General features: G+C 36.2%; 1 protein-coding gene across 5 annotated transcripts in view; it reads left to right on the top strand.

The window, feature by feature from the left end:
- The window catches only part of VPS8 (VPS8 subunit of CORVET complex), a 287700-nt gene that overhangs the window by 137616 nt on the left and 128615 nt on the right, over positions 1-21469 (top strand). For all 5 annotated transcript variants that reach the window (XM_082392935.1, XM_082392936.1, XM_082392937.1 and 2 more), the window contains exons 31-35: positions 1627-1709; positions 2442-2526; positions 3408-3506; positions 11775-11864; positions 17069-17115. In XM_082392935.1, the coding sequence (XP_082249061.1) occupies positions 1627-1709; positions 2442-2526; positions 3408-3506; positions 11775-11864; positions 17069-17115 (404 nt within the window). The remainder of the gene's footprint in view (positions 1-1626; positions 1710-2441; positions 2527-3407; positions 3507-11774; positions 11865-17068; positions 17116-21469) is intronic.

Genomic DNA, 21469 nt, shown 5'->3' with positions numbered 1-21469 from the left:
ACCTGGCACATGGAATTGGGGAGAGATGCACCATACCACACACTTATGTAATATTTCCACCATACAGATACGGCTACAGTAACTAACCTTGAGAGCATACACAGTAAAATGTAGTAAAATAATTAGGAAGTGGTGAGTGTGGGTATTGACTACCTTCACTTTTAATTTATTTAATTGTAGGTTTATATAATTTAATTTTTAACAATGCCTGTATTTAACCACCGGCTTACAAAATTCCTGAAAATTTAACAGTCAGTTTCAGCTCAGTAAGTTGGTTCAGACTGGCTCCAGCAATGGCAGTTGATTATGTTATTCCAAACTGAGGCTTCTAGCAGGTGGGTTCACGCTATCATTGCTCTATATAGCAGTACATTATAATACTCAAAATGGATTAAATTAGAGTTCTGAAGTGTAAAGGTAGGATAGGTTTTATTTCTTTTCTGCCTTTTAAAAAAAATTTGACTTGAAAGTAATCAATTTCCTGTGTTAGAAAAATACTTTGTTAAATGGTTTCCTGGAGTTCTGAGAAAGGGCATGTTACTCTGGATCTTGAACTTAAATATAGGAGAGAGCTTTCTCATATTGCTCTAATGACTATGTAGTGATTCTATTATATTTCAGGTTTATTTTAAAATATTGATATCTCAACATCCTAGTCACCTTTTTTTATTCAGCTACTTAGTGTGGTAAAGATTAATTATATGAACCCCAGCATTTTTCTTTGTTTTTTTTATTGTGGTCAAATATATATACACAATACGATTTGTCATTTTAAGCATTTTAAGTGTACAATTCTCATTAAATATAATCTCACTGTTGTGCAATCATCACCACCATCTGTCTCCAGAACTTTATAGTCCCAAACTGAAACTCTGTACCCATTAAACAGTAAGTCCTCGTTATCCCTCCCCAGCACCCTGGCAACTATTAAACCTTCTGTCTCTGTGAATTTGACTACTTTAGGTGCCTCGTATAAGTGGAATTATACATTATGTGTCCTTTTGTGACTTATTTCACTTAGCATAATGTTTTTAAGGTTTATCGATGTGTGGCATGTGTCAGAATTTCATTCCTTTTTAAGGATGAATAATATTCCATTATATGTATATACCATATTTTGTTCATCCATTTATCCATTGATTGACATTAGGGTTGTTTCCACCTTTTAGCTCCTGTGAATAATGCTATACTGTGAGAAACCCCAAGTTTAGTTAGAAACATTAACACGTGAACATGGATACTACCTGTGGGCAACAGATTTTAAAGAACCATAAGTCATAAAGGCACCAGACAAAAATTCACTTATTGAAAGAATACATATGGACGTTTTTAGCTTAGTGGAGGGTCAATTAGGTGTTCTAATAAGGCTTTGTTTGCAAACACTTTTGCATTCCTTCCATGTTTGAAAATAGAGCTGTTTATCTTTTTGTAAGACTTAAATACAATATGATCAACATTATAATGGCAGTCTAATCCCTTGTATACATGAAAGCCAAACTGAAACATCAGCACATAGTAAAACAAAAGCAAAAAAGGTATGGTTTCTGTGGCTGAATGGACCCTTAAAGAGCTAATAAATAAAAGTAGATTCCAAAGTGTTTTTACTCATTTATTTTAAATGTTCAGGTCCTTTTAGAATTGCTGCAGGCTGGAGGCATAGTTCAATTTGAAGAGAGTCGGCTCATCCGTATGGCAGAAAAGGCAGAATTGTAAGTTGCTTTGAAGCCATGTATTAGTTCCCATAGAACTATTAAATTACATTTCTCTAACTTGAAGCCCAGTTTATTTATGCATTGCCATTTTTTTAAGAAAAGTTATGCATGTAACAACAAAAAAGATCTGGGTGCAAAAGTTTTTGCCTTTCAAGCCTAGAAATTAGTTAGATTTGCAGAAATTAATAGCAAGTAAATTTGAAGTGCTTGTACATTTTAGTGTGAAAATGAAATAGCAGCCTTATGATTTATTATTGTAGTTTTTTTTACTTAAAATTTCCATGGTATTTCATAGATTTTTGACAGTTATCTTATATATATTATAAACAATGCAGAATTTAACATAGCAAATAAGATGCAATATGTTAGCACTACTATTTAGTTTGTTGACTATTTCATTTGACATATTTAATTCTGAATAGGGAAATTTCATATAATTGATTATATTGATATGTAATATGTTAACTATTTTTTATGTGACGCATTGTTGCTTTAACATTTATTTTGTACCCAGCTTTGAAATTTCTTATAAACGTAGTATTCAGCAGCATCTTAAAGATATATTTAGAGGAATGGCAGGTACTATAACTTCATTTAACAATAGAAATCACATCTACTATTTTCATTTTCCTTAATACTAACCTCTATGCCTGAGCAAATGTCTTGAAACAATAAGCTAATAACCACCTGCCTGTTTGGTACACTGAAGTTTTTCCTTTTATGTTCTAGCTATCAAATTTGTGAATTTATGTATGAACGAGAACACCAATATGACAAAATTATTGATTGCTACTTACGTGACCCCCTAAGAGAGGTGAGTTAAGAGACAGCTTTACCCTTTTTTCTTACTCAGTCCCCCTCCTCCCCTTATCAAGAAGAAATAACTATTCAGTAGGTGTAACTATTCAGTAGAAATATTTGGACATATGTTTGCTAATTTAAAGTTTTGTTCATTATTCAGCAGGGTTTCATTGAGTGCCTGCTATTAGCCAAGTATATACTGATAATTAAAACAGATATATAGTTCCTGTAATTTTATAACTTATAGTTTAGTGATGGAGATGGACAGTAAGAAAACCAAATATTTAGTTACAAATTGTGATGAGCGCTAGAGAAACTGGGTGCAACATGAGAGGATAATGGGGAAACTGACTTATACAGAGCAGCCAGGGAAGGAATCTTAGATAAAATGACTTAAAAACTGAGTTTTGGAATTTGAGAAGAAGCCAGTCAAGCCAAGAGCCAATAGAAAAATGTTGCAGGATCAGGAACAGTATATGCAAAGATCTTGAGGTGGGAAAAGTTTTTGGCTTGTTCAAGGAACTGAATAGAGATCGTATAAATGAAGCTTAGATCATTGTAAGTGGAGCATAACGGGCGAGGGCAAAAGTGATTTGAGATGAAATTGGGAATGTGGACAGAGACCACCAAAGCAAAAGAATGATATTCACTGTTAGATTAATGAAATTGAGACTAACATTAATTGGAACAGATTTGCAACTTCTAAGAATCTACCCTAAACTTTAAACAATTACTCTTTCTCTTTTAAGTCAGTCGTCCATCAGTTAATTATCTCCAAATGGTTTTCCATCTCCAAATAACAGATATTTACCAAGACTGGTACAGTTAGTAGATAGTGACTAAATATTGCTTGAGTGAATGAATGAATGAATTATATTGTCTTGTGCTCTTCAGGAAGAAGTCTTTAACTACATTCACAATATCTTATCCATTCCTGGACACAGTGCAGAGGAGAAGCAGTCTGTATGGCAGAAGGCAATGGATCATATTGAGGTACTGATTGAACAGAATTTTTAAAACTTTCCCATTTGTATGGATATCTCCCAAATTAAGTTTTTCTAACTAAGCAGTTGGAGGTATTATATTATTAAATTGATTTGCTCGAGGATTAACATCTTTTTCAGATAATTTATTCTACCTCACATTTGTATTTGTAAAACCCATGTCATATACAATTTATTATATCATGACTTCTGAAAATAACTCATGTTCAATCAGCTAGTTGACAAACTGGAATTTTAGTGGGCTTTTACAGTGTTCTTAGAAATTCTGAAAGTACTACTGATCTTTTTCTCTACTACATGACGGAACCATTCCCCCTAGTCACCTGATGGAATTTTAGAAACATTACTGCAATGAGTTGTTCTCTCTGATGTATTTCCCTTCCTTATGTAAGAGGATGATGATTCTGATTTTGTTTATGCATGCTGTTTTACAAGAATGCAAGAGTTGACTTTGAAACTAAAAGTTCTTTTTTAAAAACTTGCTTATAGATGCCTAAGTGGAGAGACGAATACGTGTGTGATGAACATGTGATCAGAATGCATTCTAAAAAGAGGCCCAAAAATCACTCCTCACTTTAGTTTCTTTAGGTTCATAAATACAATATTCCTCAGAAACCAACAGAGCCAGAGATTTGTTTTAATCTGTTCTGTATTATGGGTCACTAATTTTTTTTTTTCACACACACACACTGTATTTTATTTTTACAGGAGATAAATAGACTGACATCAAGCATTGTACATGGATGACCACAACAAAAGCAACAATGATTGCAATTACCAAACACGAAACACACTCATACTATGTCATAATATTGACATTCAGTCCAGTAATCTTCCACTGTAGCAGCTCCTTTACTTTGCAGTGAACATTGATTTGTATATTCTTTGCCTCTGAGTCCTTGTGGGATTTTTTTTTTTTTTAATTCAAACAGAAAGTCACAAAAATTATACTCATCCTCATCAGTTCACTCAGTCCCATGTAATTAATTTTTTTTTCATCTTGATCTTTTGTTAGCACTTTTGTGAGTTCATCAGTTTTTCATTAGAGTTCTGAAAATGCTTATTCATTCAGTTCAGCAGTACAGTCAGTTACCAGAAACCTGTACTTGTCAGAGTCTTTTCCATGAATTTCTTGAAGATGAAACCCTTTTATAGGAACATATTTGCAAAAGCATCAGAGTACACCCAGAACTGTCTGTAAATGACAAAAGACTTAAAAATGACCACGGTTAAAGATTTGATGGAAGTTCATAATAATGCAGTTGACAAGAAAATTAGTTATTTCTGAGATATACATTTTAAAGTAATAACTAGGATTATGACTTATAACATTATACCAGAACATATAAGATATTTAGAAATTTCATGTAATGTCTGAAACATTTATATTAACATATTTCCATACAAATAACCCAATGAAAGTTTAGTATTAGTTGTTTTGTTTGTTTTTTTATACTGCAGGTTCTTATTAGTCATCAATTTTATACACATCAGTGTATACATGTCAGTCCCAATCGCCCAATTCAGTAGTGACCCTGAATTGGGTCACTAATTATTGAAAAAAAGTAGTAATGAAGGATGTTGAGGTAATTCTAGTTTTGGAAATAACATTTATATCTACAGAGTTTCTCTCCTCCTCCTTGTAGCAAGGATCAGGTAACTTCTGGTGATGGGTTTAGAGCTGTAGTGAAAGATATGATTATGCAACATGTTTAAAAATTTTTTTACATATGAAAAATAATAAGAGCTCTGAAACTTTGAGAAAGCATTGCATGTAGTGTGAATACTTTTAGTTCCTGATAATTGTAACGTTTAGAAAGATCAGAAATGTGAACAGCATCTTATGTAAAACATCTGGTGTGAAAGGTGGTACAGTCAGTGGGCTGAAGTAATTTCCACACTTTCATCTATTGGATTGAGAACATATATATGTTATTTATTTAGTCTTATCGTATTCCTGCTAACAATAAGATCAATATATCTTGGTGAAAGAACCCAAGAAAACCTTCTTCTACTTTGAATTATATCTTTTTTCCCTCTAATCATTTTGTATTCTTTTTCCTTTCATCATCCCCTTTAAGTCTCCATAGTTACATTATGCCTCATTGTTCATTTCACTTCATCTGCATTATGCAGTGGTTTGAGCACATGGACTCCAGACATCCAGAAATGAAGCTGTGTCTCTCCACATAATGTGAAACATGATGAATTAATCAATGAACAAACAAATTATTCAGCAGAAAACTCATACTGGAGAAGCAAGAAGTATTGTTGCTGCACAGCAATTATTTCTGCTATTTTTCCCACATCTGCACATTTTTTCACCTTGAACTTTTTAACACTTCTTAAGGCCACATTAGAAATCTATAGACTCTTTTGAAGGACTTGTGTGGCTTTGATAATGTAAATAAAATGAACATTAAATACGTAGGGGGAAAGTCCTCATAATAAAGTTTTCAGACAGTCTACATAGTGTACAGATTAGTGGTTCCTAACACTTTGGGGGTTATAGACCTCTTTTGAGAATCTAGTGAAAGATTTGGACCTGTGCCTCATAGTATTGTGCATGTGTTCAGACGCATAATTTTGTTTGCTATTTCAGGGGTCCACAGACTCCCTAAAAGCCATTCTTAGATTGGGTCTGTAGATTTCAGGTAAAGAATCTCTGGTAAAGATGGTTTTTCCAATATGGACAACACACGTTTCATGAGATTTTTTACAATATTTTTGATTTTGAAATATAAAAAAAGAAACAAAAAAGTGCATAAAAGTACAGTTTAATAAAAAATTAAGAAGCCAGCATCCCAGAAATAGAGTTATTTCCAGTATCCCAGGCTATTCCTATGTATCCTTTGCTTATCACAATTCACTGCCTTACTAATATATTCATTATCCTCGTTCTTCTGATAATTTATTGCACTTTTATATATTATTGTTGCACCTGCCTGCACCCCTAAAAATATGTATTTTTGTTTTGCCTGTTTATGAACTTTATATAAATGAAGTTATACTCTGTATTTTCTTTTTCTCAATTGAGAAATTTATACATTTTGTTTGTAGCTAGTTCATTTTTATTACTGTATAGTGTTAAATTTTACAAGTATATCACAGTCTATCCATTCTACTGTTAATGGACATTTCAGTTGTTTCTAGTTTTTGACTATTAAAAGTAGTCCATCCAGGATCATTCTTACATATGCATCTTGAACACAGCTACCACATGCATTTCTCTAGAACAGTGGTTCTCAGTTTGATCCCTGGTACAGCATTACAGCATCAGCTGAGAACTTGATAGAAATGCAGTTTAAGTCTTCACCTCAGACCTACTGAATCAGAAACTCTGGGGGCAGGGCCTAGCAGTATATTTTAACAAGCCCTCCTGGTGATTTTGATGCATGTTAACATTTGATAATCTCTGTTCAAGGGTCTGTAGTTGCCAGTTAACTGGGATAAATATATTAAACTTAAGCAGATGCCAGCATTGTGTGAGATTTTCCATTGACTCTATATTCTTGCTTGAGTTTAAAATTTTGTCTATCTAGTGGATGAATAATGATATTTCATTATGTTTTAAATTTACATATCCTTAATTACTAATGGGATTGATAGATTCGTATTTATTGGCCATTTAAATTTCCTTTCTGTGATGTCCCTGTTCAAGTCTTTTGCCCATTTTTCTGTTAGAATGTATCTTGTACTCATTGATGTAGGAGTTCTTTATGTATCCTGGATGTTAGTCTTTTTTTCAGTGATACATGTTGCAAATATCTTCTACTCTGTGGCTTTTTTTCTATGGTCCTTTTTAAGAAAAGTTTTGTTTTTTTTTTAAGTAGTCAAAATAATCAATTTTTTCCTTCGGTACTGAAGAAGTCCTATATTATTATCTAAAAGCTTTCTTGTGTTTTGTTTCATCTATAAATCTTAGATCCACCTGAAAGCACTTTTGTATATGATTTGAGGTGGGGATCCAATTAATTTTTTAACATATGGATGCCCAGTTCTCCAGCAACAGTTTTTTTCCTTTTATTCCTCCTTTTTAAAAATTGAAGTATAGTTGATTTACAATGTTTCAGGTGTACAGCAAAGTGATTCAGTTATACATATATATATATTTTTTCTTTTTCAGATTCTTTTCCATTATAGGTTATTACAAGATATTTTAATATATTTGAATATATAAACTATATTTGAATATAGTTCCCTATGCTATATAGTAGGTCCTTGTTATTTATCTTATATATAGTAGTATATATCTGTTTATCCAAAATCCCTAGTTTATCCCTCCCCCCTTCCATAAGTTTCTTTTCTATATATGTGTGTTTGTTTCCTATGTATGTATGTGAGTCTATTTCTGTTTTGTAAATAAGTTCCTTTGTATTTTTTTTTAGATACCACATACAAGTGATATCATATGATATTTGTCTTTCTCTGTCTGACTTACTTCACTTAGTATGATAATCTCTAGGTGTCCATCCATGTTGCTGCAAATGGCATTATTTCATTCTTTTATATGGCTGAGTAATATTCCTCTCTCTATATATATACACCACATCTTCTTTATCCATTCATCTGTCCGTGGACGTTTAGGTTGCTTCCATGTCTTGACTATTGTAAATAGTGCTGCTATGAACATTGGAGTGCATGTATCTTTTTGAATTAGAGTTTTCATTTTTTCTGGGTATATGCTTAGGCATCGGATTGCTGGATCATATGGTAGTTCTATTTTTAGTTTTTTTGAGGAACCTCCATACTGTTTTCCGTAATGGCTGCACCAATTTACATTCCCACCAATAGTGTAGGAGGTTCATTTTTCTCCACACCGTCTCCAGCATTTACTATTTGTAGACTTTTTGGTGATGGCCATTCTGATCTGTGTGAGGTGATACCTCACTGTGGTTTTGATTTGCATTTTTCTAATAATTAGCCATGTTGAACATCTTTTCATATGCCTGCTGGCCATCTGTATGTCTTCTGTGGAGAAATGTCTATTTAGGTCTCCTGCCCATTTTTCAATTGTGTTGTGTTTTTTTTTTTTTTATATTGAGCTGTATGAGCTGTTTGGAAATCAATCCCTTTTTGGTTACGTCATTTGCAAATATTTTCTCCCGTTCTGTAAGTTGTCTTTGCGTTTTGTTTATGGTTTCCTTTGCTGTGCAAAAGTCTGTAAGTTTGATTAGGTCCCATTTGTTTATTTTTGCTTTTGTTTCCATTACTCTACAAGATAGCTCCAAAAAAATATTGCTATGATTTATGTCAAAGAGTGTTCTGCCTATGTTTTCCTATAGGAGTTTTATAGTATCTGGTCTTACATTTAGGTCTTTAATCCATTTTGAGTTTATTTTGTATATGCTGTTAGAGAATGGTATATGTTCATTCTTTTACATGTAGCTGTCCAGTTTTCCCAGCACCAATTATTGAAGAGACTGTCTTTTCTCCATTGCATATTCTTCCCTCCTTGGTTGTAGATTAATTGACCATAAGTGCGTGGGTTCATTTCTGGGCTTTCTGTCCTGTTCCATTGATCTATGTGCTAGCAACAATTATTTTAAAAGCTCAGCAGTGCTACCTTATCATAACTATATCAAGGATCTCTGTGTTTTGTCTCTTTTTCTGGGCCCTCTTCTGTTTGACTGGTCTTTGTCTCTACATGTACCACACTACTTGAAATATTGTGGTTTTATAATAAGTCTTCATGTTTTTAAGAGAGTTGGCTGTTTACTTCCAAATTCATTTTAGAATCAGCCTGTCAAGTTCCACCAAAAAAAATTTCTAACCTTATGATTCTGACAAGGATTACATTGAATCTTTCAATCATTTTTAATTTAATTGACATCTTTACATTGTGAGTCTTCCACCTTATGACCATAGGGTGTAACCATTTATTGAATAACTTTCTATGAAGTTTTATAATTAATTCTGTAGAGACTTTTCATCCACTATTAGATTTACTGTCACAACTTCATATATTTTAGCATAACAGTGCTATTGTTAATAATATATTTATTTATTTATTTATTTAAATTTATTTTATTTATTTATTTTTGGCTGCATTGGGTCTTCGTTGCTGCACGTGGGCTTTCTCTAGTTGCGGCGAGCAGGGGCTACTCTCTCGTTGCAGCGCGTGGGCTTCTCGTTGCGGTGGCTTCTCTTGTTGCGGAGCATGGTCTCTAGGTGTGTGGGCTTCAATAGTTGTAGCATGCGGGCTCACTAGTTGTGGCTCGCAGGCTCTAGAGCACAGGCTCAGTAGTTGTGGCGCACGGGCTTAGCTGTTCCGCGGCATGTGGGATCTTCTCGGACCAGGGCTCAAACCCGTGTCCCCTGCATTGGCAGGCGGACTCCCAACCACAGTGCCACCTGGGAAGCCTATTAATGATATTTTAAAAATTTTATTTCTAACATGTACAATGTTTACTGTAAAGATTTTTATGGAAGTCTTCTATTTCTAGTATGCTGACAGTTTTCTCATGAATGAATTTTATCTTTTCTCCCTTATTCTATTTTTGTCATAAATTTTATTGATATTAAATCAGCCTTGAATTCTATGGGTAAATGCAACTTGGATTTGATATATTATCTTTTTTATATATTGTTGGATTTTGTTTTTATTTATTAGTTCACAATTAAGACTGATCTATAATTTTCTTTTCCTTTCTTATGTTGTTCTGCTGAGTTTAGGTATCAAAATTTTGCTAGCCTTATACAGTGAGCTGAAGTAGCTTCCTTTTTTCTATTCTCTGTAAGAGATTAATTGGTATTGGAATAATTTCTTCCTTAAATGATCGCTGGGCACTTACCAGTGAAGCTATTTGGGCCTGTAGTGTTTCATATGGGAAGATTTTTTACTATTCATTCAGTTTCTTTAGTGGTTAAAAATCAATGCATGTTTTCTATTTCTTTTTTTTTTTTTTAATTTATTTCTTTAATTTATTTTTTTTTTGGCTGCGTTGGGTCCTTGTTGCTGCACACAGGCTTTCTCTAAGTTGCGGTGAGCAGGGGCTGCTCTTTGTTGCGGTGCGCAGGCTTCTCATTGCAGTGGCTTCTCTTGTTGCCGAACACAGGCTCTAGGCACGTGGGCTTCAGTAGTTGTGGCACGCGGGCTCTAGAACGCAGGCTCCGTAGCTGTGGCACACAGGCTTAGTTGCTCTGAGGCATGTGGGATCTTCCCGGACCAGGGCTCGAACCTGTGTCCGTTGTGTTGGCAGGTGGATTCTTAACCACTGCACCACCAGGGAAGCTCTTGTTTTCTATTTCTTAAGTCAGTTTATTAAATTATATTTTTCTAGGAATTTATCCATTTTGACTAAATATTTAAATACTCGACATAAATTAATTCATAATAGTTTCTTATCTTTTTAATGTCTGAGGATCAGTTGTAATATCCCCCTTTTCGTATGTGATATTGATTAGTTGTGCCTTCTCTGTTTTGAGATGTATTGTATAAAAGTAGTTTAAACTACAGTAACTTGTGTCAGCTAAGTATTATTAATCTGCACATACTAACACAAAATTATTAGATACATATCACGAATGTTGCCATCACAATAACTTGTCTTATTTTTATTTGACAGTATAATATGTTGATCTATAGCTGGTCTTGGCATTTTAGCCATGGAACATGCAGTTGAAAAGGTAGAATAGGGTCACAGAAACCAAGAAGAGAGTTTCAAGAAGAAAAGGAAAGCCAGTAGTGTCTAGGAAAGTTCAGGAGAGGGCAGGTTGGAAGTCTTAGATTTGACAGCAATAGGTCTTATTAACAGTGGTCAACCTCTTAGTCTCATTTAAGACTTATGACCTGAAGTTGATGTCTTAAGACTCCTCTGGTTTCAAAATCTACCAGGCATCAGAGGTAAAGTTTTAGAATTCTTAGCTAGAGAAATTGCAACTATGTTCTTTTTTTTTCCATTTCTTTAAGTTATTACTTTAAGCTCAAGGGTAAATTCACTGGCAGAGAATTTGGGAAGCTTTTGTTCCTTCCATTCATCCTGTAGATATCATGGCCTAAATCCAGAATTTTAGTGCTTTCATTTTCTAAGAATTCTGAATTACCTTTCATATCAAAATCTGATTTTTTACATGACAGTTTTCTAATTTTACTCATTTGCAATATGTCTTTAAATTTTGGCCCTATATTGAGATTTCCTGAAATGCAGTGTAGAAGCTCATGAAAATATTGAGGTAGGTGATCATACTTCACATCTGTGGACATTCTATTTAACTTTAACATTGAAGATTATTTTATATTTTTCTTTCATTACAGGAGCTTGTGTCCCTGAAGCCCTGTAAAGCTGCAGAGCTGGTTGCTACTCACTTTTCTGAACAGATTGAAACAGTCATTAAAAAACTTCAGGTAAACTTCACAAAATATACTGGGAAGAAACGTCTAGTGGAGAGACAATTATTGGATATCCACCTAAGAACTTCTGACTGTAGTAATTTCTTCAGTTGATAGTTGCCTTTTAATAGCAGTTTCTACACATTGTGTGTGTGTGTGTGTGTGTGTGTGTATTTGGAAGCAGTTGTGTGATAATCTCAATCTGGAAATGAGGGAGTTCATCTTTGTGCATAACAAATATTAACATCACAGAAATATTTTTGGAAATACAACCTGTAGTTACCTAGAAATCATAATCCACAGAAGGTCCTCCCCCATCCCCACCTCTCCATATCTTTCGCTATAGTGACTGCAACCATATTCTCTTCAGGGTTCATGTTATTTATTCAGACTTTTGTCATCCTCCTACTGGGTTAATGCTGACTATTTTTTAAAATTTATTTTATTGTATTTTTATTTATTTATTTATTTTTGGCTGCGTTGGGTCTTCGTTGCTGTGCGCGGGCTTTCTCTAGTTGCAGTGAGCGGGGGCTACCCTTCATTGCGGTGCACAGGCTTCTCATTGCGATGGCTTCTCTTGTTGCAGAGCATGGGCTCTAGGTGCGTGGACTTCAGTAGCTGTGGCGCGTGGGCTTCAGTAGCTGTGGCACGTGGGCTCAGTAGTTGTGGCACATGGGCTTAGTTGCTCTGGGGCATGTGGGATCTTCCCAGACCAAGGCTCGAACCCATGTCCCCTGCATTGGCAGGTGGATTCTTAACCACTGAACCACCATGGAAGTCCCAATGCTGACTGTTTAGAATTTTTTCTTGGAAAATCTTAGCTAGAATACAGGTATATTAATGCTGACTATTGAGATGCTCAGTTTGAAGTACTATTTAATGGACCTAGTATTTCACTTGTCACTACTGTGGCAGTGCTGGTAGTGAGTTTTGCTTATTATCGTATGGCCACAAGTGATAGAGATAGGGAATAGGACAATGACAGGCACATGTAGCACAACCCAGAGTCCTCAAGTAGCAGCAATAGTAGTAGGGGTTAGGTATGCAAGAAGGAAACCAAAGCAGTGAGTGGGAGGCAGCTGACATGAGAGACAAAGATGCGGAATTCATTCATTTACACACTACTGTGGCGCCACTCTCTACCTCACAGTATGGTAGGCTCTGGGGGGCACAAATAAGAATACAGTCTTTTTCTTAATTTTTCCTGTGGAACAGAGAAGCACTTATATAACCACAGCACAGTGTTATAAGCTCTACACCAGACATATGTAAAAAAGTGCTGTAGGAATAAGAGGAGAGAGTGACAGACTGTGTGAGAGAAGCAGACAAGAGTTCCCAGACATGCCTGCACTGGGTCTTGAATAATTGGTATCAGTCTTCTAGGCAGAGAATTGGGAAGGGCATTCTAGATAAAGGGTTCTGGGTATGTAAAGACTTGATGAACTCTTGAAGCAACATGCATATTCAGAGGGTGATGTGGTAAAGATGATGGTGGAAGAAGCATTAGATTAAGCTGTAAAAGGTATATTGGAGGGAAGGAGTTAAAAGTATAGAGACTGGGAAATAGACTTTTGGGGCTGATATTGAACAATCTTATATGTAATGCTAAGAAATTATGCTATATCTTCTGTGTGCTGGAGAATTACTGAAGTTTTTTAAGCAAAGGAATTATACCATTAGATTCATTTTATAGAAAATTAATTCTGTAGTATGGAGAATGGACTGGCAAAGAGAGCAGATGGAGGAGGGAACAGTTAGACCAGTTGGAAGGCAAAAGGTCTTGGCAAAAAACAGTGAGGACAGGATGAAAGCAGTGGCAGTGGAGAGGACAGGTCCAAGATACGTTTGTGAAATAAAATGTATAGGGCTTGGAAATTAGTTGAATGTGATGGGTGGAGTTAAAAATGACTCCCAGATGTAGGGTTGGTTGTCCAGCATGATGAAGTCCATTAAATCAAGATAAGGACTCATCCATTAATTCAATAAATATTTATGTACCTGCTGTGGGCCAAAACCACATTGATAAAAGTGCTAAGGATACAAAAACATATACAGTTGACCCTTGAACAATGCGGGGGTTAGGGGTGCCAACCCCAGTGCAGTCGAAAATCCTTGTATAACTTTTGACTTAACCAAAAACTTAACTGCTAATAGCCTGCTGTTGGCTGGAAGCCTTACCAATAACAGAAACAGTCGATTAACACATGCTTTGTATGTTATGTGTATTATATACTGTATTCTTAGAATAAGTGAGTCAGAGAAAAGAAAATATTATTAAAATCATAAGGAAGAGAAAATACATTTACAGTACTGAACTAAACTTATCAATACTGTACATTTATGTCATCTTTTCATAAGATGAATCATCCATCTGTCAGTACCCTTATCAATATTGTCTTAAACAAAGTACTGTTATACATATTACTAACACTAGACATCAAAAATGAAAACATGTGAAAAAGAAATTTGTATTTATTTACAGGTATAACAATTCATACATTGATAATGAAAAAGCAAATGATTGCTCTATGGTAGTCTAGTGTAATCGATATGATTGCTTCACAGTAGCCTAACGTATACACTAATGCGTGAATTGTTATAAAATTTTTATAGCATATAGTATTACAGTCATATTCATGATACAGTATTGGAAACATTGTTACTTTTTTTAAAAAACACATTGTGATGGTCGGTTGACATGCAGTTTCTCCAGTTACTAGAGAGGGGGAGAGAGGGAGGCATATTTTATATTTATTATCACTCATCTTATGCCTATGTAAGGATAGACTAGTATCTACGTATATTTTATGCATTCATGACATACCTAACTTTTTCTTAGTTTTTTCACTATTGCTGGGCTATGTGGTTAGCCTGCAGGTTTTTTCAAATTGTTGCAAATCTTCCAAACTTTTTCCAATATATTTATTGAAAAAAATTCACGTGTAAGTCAGCCCACTGAGTTCAAATCTGTGCTCTTCAGGGGTCAGCTGTAAATGTACCCCTGTGCTCAAGAAGACGGATAAGCCAAAAGATAATTGTAGAGTGGTTTGACGTGAGTAATGCTAGAGGGCTGCCCAGGGTCCTGAGGAAGTGCACGGAGGGTCATCCAGTCCATGCTGGTGGGGGGGTACACTTCTGCTGGAGCTACTCCCAACCCACAGAGCATCTCCCCCTTTTGAAAGTCAGCAACTTTGATGAATCTTCTTGTCTGTAGTGATGTTATTGTCATTTAAAATGTAAGATTATCGGACTTCCCTGGTGGTCCAGTGGTTAAGACTTCTCGCTCCCAGTGCAGGGGGGCCCAGGTTCAATCCCTGGTCAGAGAGCTAGATCCCGCACGCCGCAACTAAGAGCCCTCATGCTGCAACTAAAGATCCCGCATGTGGCAGTGAAGATCTTGCGTGCTACAACTAAGACCTGGCACAGCCAAATAAATAAATAAATATTGAAAAACAAAACAAAACAAAACTAGATCTACATTTTTTTTAAAAAGTGTAAGATTATCCATTGCAGCATTTTCTTTTTCCTACAGGCTTTAAAATATTTAGAGGCAGAGAGGCTAGGTAAATGAATATAATGCCATTCATTAGACAAATATATAAAATATATATATATTATATATATATATATAAAATTTATATATATATATAAAATATATATATATATTATATATATATATAAAATGATTTACACACACAAAAAAGGTGGCTCTTGACCATGGACTGTTTGTGGAGTCTTACACATTCCTTTTAAAGAAATGAAGTATTTTTTTTATTGCAGCGCTTTATTGATTGTATAAGAATCCCACACAAATTTTATAAATTACCTTTCACTTTTGACGGCAAGAAATATGCCTCTGACCAATTATTTTCAGAATTTTTGAAATGAAAAATAAGCCAGAATATTAAGGTATAACCAGAAGGAAAGCCATGTATAATAAAACAAAGTGATAGGCCAGGGAAAAGATAGAAAATCAAAGACTGATAAATATATTTAAAATGTTACATTCTTTTTTTTTTAAAACTCATTTGCGTTTTTTTTTTTTAATTAATTAATTTATTTATTTTTGGCTGTGTTGGGTCTTCATTTCTGTGCGAGGGCTTTCTCTAGTTGCGGCAAGCGGGGGCCACTCTTCATCGCGGTGCGTGGGCCTCTCACTATCGTGGTCTCTCTTGTTGCGGAGCACAGGCTCCAGACGCGCAGGCTCAGTAGTTGTGGCTCACGGGCCTAGTTGCTCTGCGGCATGTGGGATCTTCCCAGACCTGAGCTTGAACCCGTGTCCCCTGCATTGGCAGGCAGATTCTCAACCACTGCGCCACCAGGGAAGCCCCTAAAATGTTATATTCTAAATGACACTAATCCTTTTTGGTTTTGAGATCCTCTGCTTTTTATAGGTGAAGTTAGAATGTGTCAAAAAATAAAGAAAAAAGGAAAATGAAACTATAATAATTTTTGCTTAGCTTTCTTAAGAACTTAGAAACATTATTAATATTCATATAGTATTCTAAGATTTATCTCACTTAATTCTCACCTCTGTCCTGTGCAGGAGGAAGAGAAGATATTGCTGTTCTCTTTTTCACATAAGTAAACCGAATGGCTTACAAGAGTCAGTGACTTACACAAAGTCACATAGCTAAAAAGTGGAAGAAACAGGAGCCAGACTTTTTGCATATTAGTTGCTAACCTGTTTGCCATCTCTTCTGTAGTTGATTATATTGGAGAGTTAATGAGCTTTTTTGGTACTGGTTGTTGTTTGGGCCTCAACTTCCCACCCCACCTAGATTAACTGTCTCACAGTTGGCTATTGTCACAAGGAGGACCAGGTGAGGCAGTGTGTACCCGTCATTGTAGCCAGAGCAGTTCAGAGCACCTGCCATTCCAAGGGTCTTCATGCTGGGAACTGTTAAGGGATTTGTCTCAATAGAGGGCCTTTTTTTTTTTTTTTTTTTTTTTTTTGGCAGTGGTGGGGGGCCAATAACCAAGGTGTTTGTATTTCTTCTACTCTCAAAATTGAGTATGTGACAGTGATTAGAATTACTGAGAGGAAATGACCTCCAAATGATTCTTTAGAATTCCTTAGATCTGTACAGAGGGCATAATGGAAGTAATCATATGCATGTGTGCTTTTTAAAGGGATATTCTAGAGTTCTTTACCATGGCATAGTCTGAAGAATTTGTTTTAATATTTAATTGTATTTTTTTATTGTTTTTCTCTTCAGAACCAAGTTTTGCTTTTCAAATTTTTGAGGAGTCTTCTTGACCCAAGGTATGTTAATAAAATTTAGTTTTTCATAATACATAGATGAGAAATCAAAGGAAATAAATTGAGTTGAAGAAACTGGCTCATGATATCCAAATAGTAAAGTCAGCTCTTGATTTTTTTTTTTTTTATTTTATTTATTTATATTTTTTATTTTTGGCTGTGTTGGGTCTTTGTTTCTGTGCGAGGGCCTTCTCCAGTTGCGGCAAGTGGGGGCCACTCTTCATTGCAGTGCGCGGGCCTCTCACCATTGCGGCCTCTCCCGTTGCGGAGCACAGGCTCCAGACGCGCAGGCTCAGTAGTTGTGGCTCACGGGCCCAGTTGCTCCGCGGCACGCGGGATCCTCCCAGACCAGGGCTCGAACCCGCGTCCCCTGCATTAGCAGGCAGACTCTCAACCACTGCGCCACCAGGGAAGCCCAGCTCTTGATTTTTAATATTAGCAGGAGTAATAGTTACAGAGATTATTCTAAATACATGATTGGAAAATTGATTACATCTTGAAGGAATGAATACTTTTGTTTCCATTTGCACATGAGCATACATGATGAGTTGTCATCAATGTAAAGAAAATAAAGAAGGTGTACCATGAGGACCTGTTTCAGGAAGAATTTGATTACCATCTAGCTTCCCCTGTCTCTGGTAGCATCTCTCCTTCTGATTCCTTATTCCATGCTGTAGATTGATAGCTTTACTTTTCAAAGTAAACACCTAGTTCCCAGCCCATCTCTAAATGTATTACCTTTTAAACTTTCATTTGAAGTGTTTAGTTTTAAATAAATTTCCTGGAGGTGTGAGAAGGAAAGTGTAAATGTTTTTTTAAGTGCTGCTGTAGTACTCATCAAATAAAAACTAACCCAAGGAGATGATGAAATTAGTAATGGATTTGTAAGCAAAGTAGCTCCCTATGTGAGATCTTAACGTCTTCCTGTGACAACGTGGAGTACACTGGGAGCTGAGTGTGGTATTTAACATCCTCTAATACAGTCACTCTTAACCAGAATTGTGTGTCAGAATAACCTAAGAAACTTTAAAAAATATAGTTGCCTGGCCCCAACCCCACAGAATCATTGTGATGTACATCTAGAGTTAAGCATCACTGGCCTAAATGTAATATTCCAGGATGACATAGCTTTCACATCAGACATACGCATTTTTAAGTTACATTATAATGTACACTAGCCATTGAAAACAGTCATATACTTACTTTAGAGATTATAATATTATAAAAATAGAAAGTTTTGGTTATTCTAGTATTCTGTGCTATTTTTAAATACCAAAATACCAGGAGTTTTGTAGATTGTAATAATTTTTTGAAATTTCAGTCATTTAAACCTTAAGCAGGCTACGCTTCATTTAAATTTACAGTCATACAGATGTGCGTATGCAGATGTTGAGAAGAGCAGTCTGACTACATACCCTCCTGAACTTCAGTTCAATACCTTTTCAAAGTATCTGTGTTTTAATTCCCTGTTCTCAGAAATTACTGAGGCTAGACATCTTTTTTTATTTTTATGAATCATTTGTACTTCCCTCAGATCCAGTTTGGGCCCTGGTCTACCCCTAGAATTAACTAGGAGATACCTTAGAATTAGGGTTAGGGGTAAGAGGGAAGGAAGAGAGCTGGGAGAAGGATGGGGGAGCTGGGGGTGGAGCTGAGAGAAGGGGGAGGGGGCTGAGGAGGACTGAGCTAGGTGGAAGAGGAAGGAGGGCCCAGCCCTTTCTCTGGAGCCCCTGTACCTTTTTTCCCATAGCAAAATTCCTTTTTTTCCTCTTTCGCTTCCTCCAGTGTCAGATCCATTCTCTTAGGACCTGACTTCTCTTCCCCTAGGATAATTTATTTTTACCAAGTCCTTGTTCTCCATCCATCCTACCTGGAGAGACTCAGGCTGGAAGGACAGAGAAGCTCAGCTTTGAACTAGGCCTTTTCTCACATGTAACAAAGTACAGAAGACAATGGTGACCAAATCTTAATTTTTTTAATTAAGAAAAAGTATTAGGTAATATAAATATCAATATAATCATTTGCTCTGATATTGAATTTAGTTAAACTTCACAGTAATAAAAATGGCAAATCACAAGAGTATCAGAGGTCTTCCATGGAAGGTCTTGCTCTATTATTACCTATACCTAGATTGTAAATATGTTATTAGGTAAGATCCTTTAGAAGTACTATGAAAGTTGTTTTGTTCACTAGCGAACCACAAATAATTTTACATTTACTCGGTATATTTTATCTCCCTAAACTAACTCCAACCCCGGATAATTAACTCTAAGTTAACTTGTCACCCATTATTCCTTTCTGTCATATCAGTTCAGCTGCAAGGCCCTCTCTCACCTACTTCAGAGAGAGGCAGTGCACCCACAGTCCTTACTCTTCCCTCTCCCCCAAAAGCAATATGACCTGGAATGTCCTCACCTTTGACAACAGCTAAATTGCCAGCTCTACTTCAGCCTAGAGAAATGAAGGGTTGACAGAGATTCTCCCCTTGACCAAACTTCAGTCAGGCTCCTCTGAGCCCTCTGTTCCGCTAGGTCTGACCTTGGGCTTCCATCTCTGTTTTTGTAGAGTCTATTTTTAGCAAGAATCCTGCTAAGTCAGTTTGGCTAGAATCCTCACCCTCAATATGTGATCACCCTTGATATCTGTCCAAATTTCTCACACACACCCCCCCACCAGGTAATATGTGATCATCCTGGCCTGCCTTCAACAAGAATTCTGTTAGGTCAGTTTATCAAAGAATTATCCTACCCTCCTAGGAACTCTTCATCCATTGACTGCCCCACTTCCACCCCAAGGCTATAAATCTCTACTTTTCCTTGTTGTATTTGAGTTGAGTCCAGTCTCTCTCCTTTACTGCAATACCCCATTGTAGTGTTCCCTGTGCCTATCATGAGAGTCCGAATAAATTCTGCTTTACTGTTTTAACAAGTGTCATGGATAAGTTTTTCTTTAACAGAACCTTGAATTAACCAGACAGATAACTTTAGCTCCACCTTTAAAAAGAGCATTCTTTCAAATTGATCCACCATATCCAGGATGCCAGAAATCTAGTAGTGTTCTGCCTTGAGAGTCCCAGTCCAGAATCCATCATATTGGATTGGCCAAAAAGTTCGTTCGGGTTTTTCCTTAAGACGTTATGGAAAAACCCTAACGAACTTTTTGGCCAACCCAATACTTTATCCTCTTATTTTATGTCTTATATAGGAGGCAGGCGTCAGTTAAGATTATGCTGTAAATTTATTTTAAATTTGATGTTTGGCATTTCAATACAATCATTTTTATATAAACAGTATTTTAAATGATAGTGTCCCAGACTAACCCATAAAAGCCTGTTTGACCCACAATGTAAATAAATAATACCAGTGAGGGGAGGGAAAAAATTTTTTTTCTTTTACCCTTCTCTGTCCTAGACAGATTAAGAAGAGAAAAGCATACAAATTTATTGAGTGTTTTACGTGACACGGGAGCCTTCATAAGGACATGAAGACCTGAAGGAGCACTTAAACCTGAGCGTTTTGTGCTAGGTTTGATGAAGGGTAGAAAGTCATAGGCAAATGTGATAGGACTGAAGGATATGAGCTAAGGGTGATAAACTGGGGGAAACTTAGCAAGATGTGTTTGTTTGGATTCCTCTCAGTGTCCCTCCATCTTCAGAGATGAGGATGCTCCTTTCCTCCAGAAAGAGAGAGAGTACCTTTCATAAGATGGTCTTAGGATCTGCTTCACAGGAGAAGGGGAAGGGCAGAGAGTCCTTCCTGCACCTGACATTTCTCAAATTCCTTGAGCTTAAAATATTCAATATGCCAACATACTGTATTTTGGGGAAGCGTGTCCTGAGCCCCATCACTAATAATACATACATTGAATTCTGGATTGAGGGGGAGAGCAAGGTTAAGAAGGTTGAGTTCAGAGGAAGTAAGGAGGAGGTGCTTCTTGAGCCGGCCTTAGACAAAGTTTCTTTTTTTTTTTTTTTTTAAAGGAATGCCTTTTTAAAAAAAAATTTTTATTTATTTATTTTATTATTTTTAACTGTGTTGGGTCTTCGTTTCTGTGCAAGGGCTTTCTCTAGTTGCGGCAAGCGGGGGCCACTCTTCATTGCGGTGCGCGGGCCTCTCACTATTGCAGCCTCTCTTGTTGCGGAGCACAAGCTCCAGACGCACAGGCTCAGTAGTTGTGGCTCACGGGCCCAGTTGCTCCGCGGCATGTGGGATCTTCCCAGACCAGAGCTCGAACCCGCATCCCCTGCATTGGCAGGCAGACTCTCAACCACTGCGCCACCAGGGAAGCCCCAAAGTTTTGAATTATAGAAAGTTTGTCTTTAATGCCCTTTGAACTCTGCCTCCTTCCACTCTGTCCT

Source organism: Balaenoptera borealis (genome assembly GCF_965194805.1).
Source record: "Balaenoptera borealis genome assembly, chromosome: 5".
NCBI lineage: Eukaryota > Metazoa > Chordata > Mammalia > Artiodactyla > Balaenopteridae > Balaenoptera > Balaenoptera borealis.
Note: the sequence above shows the minus strand (reverse complement) of the source record. Positions and strands in the feature narration are given on the sequence as shown.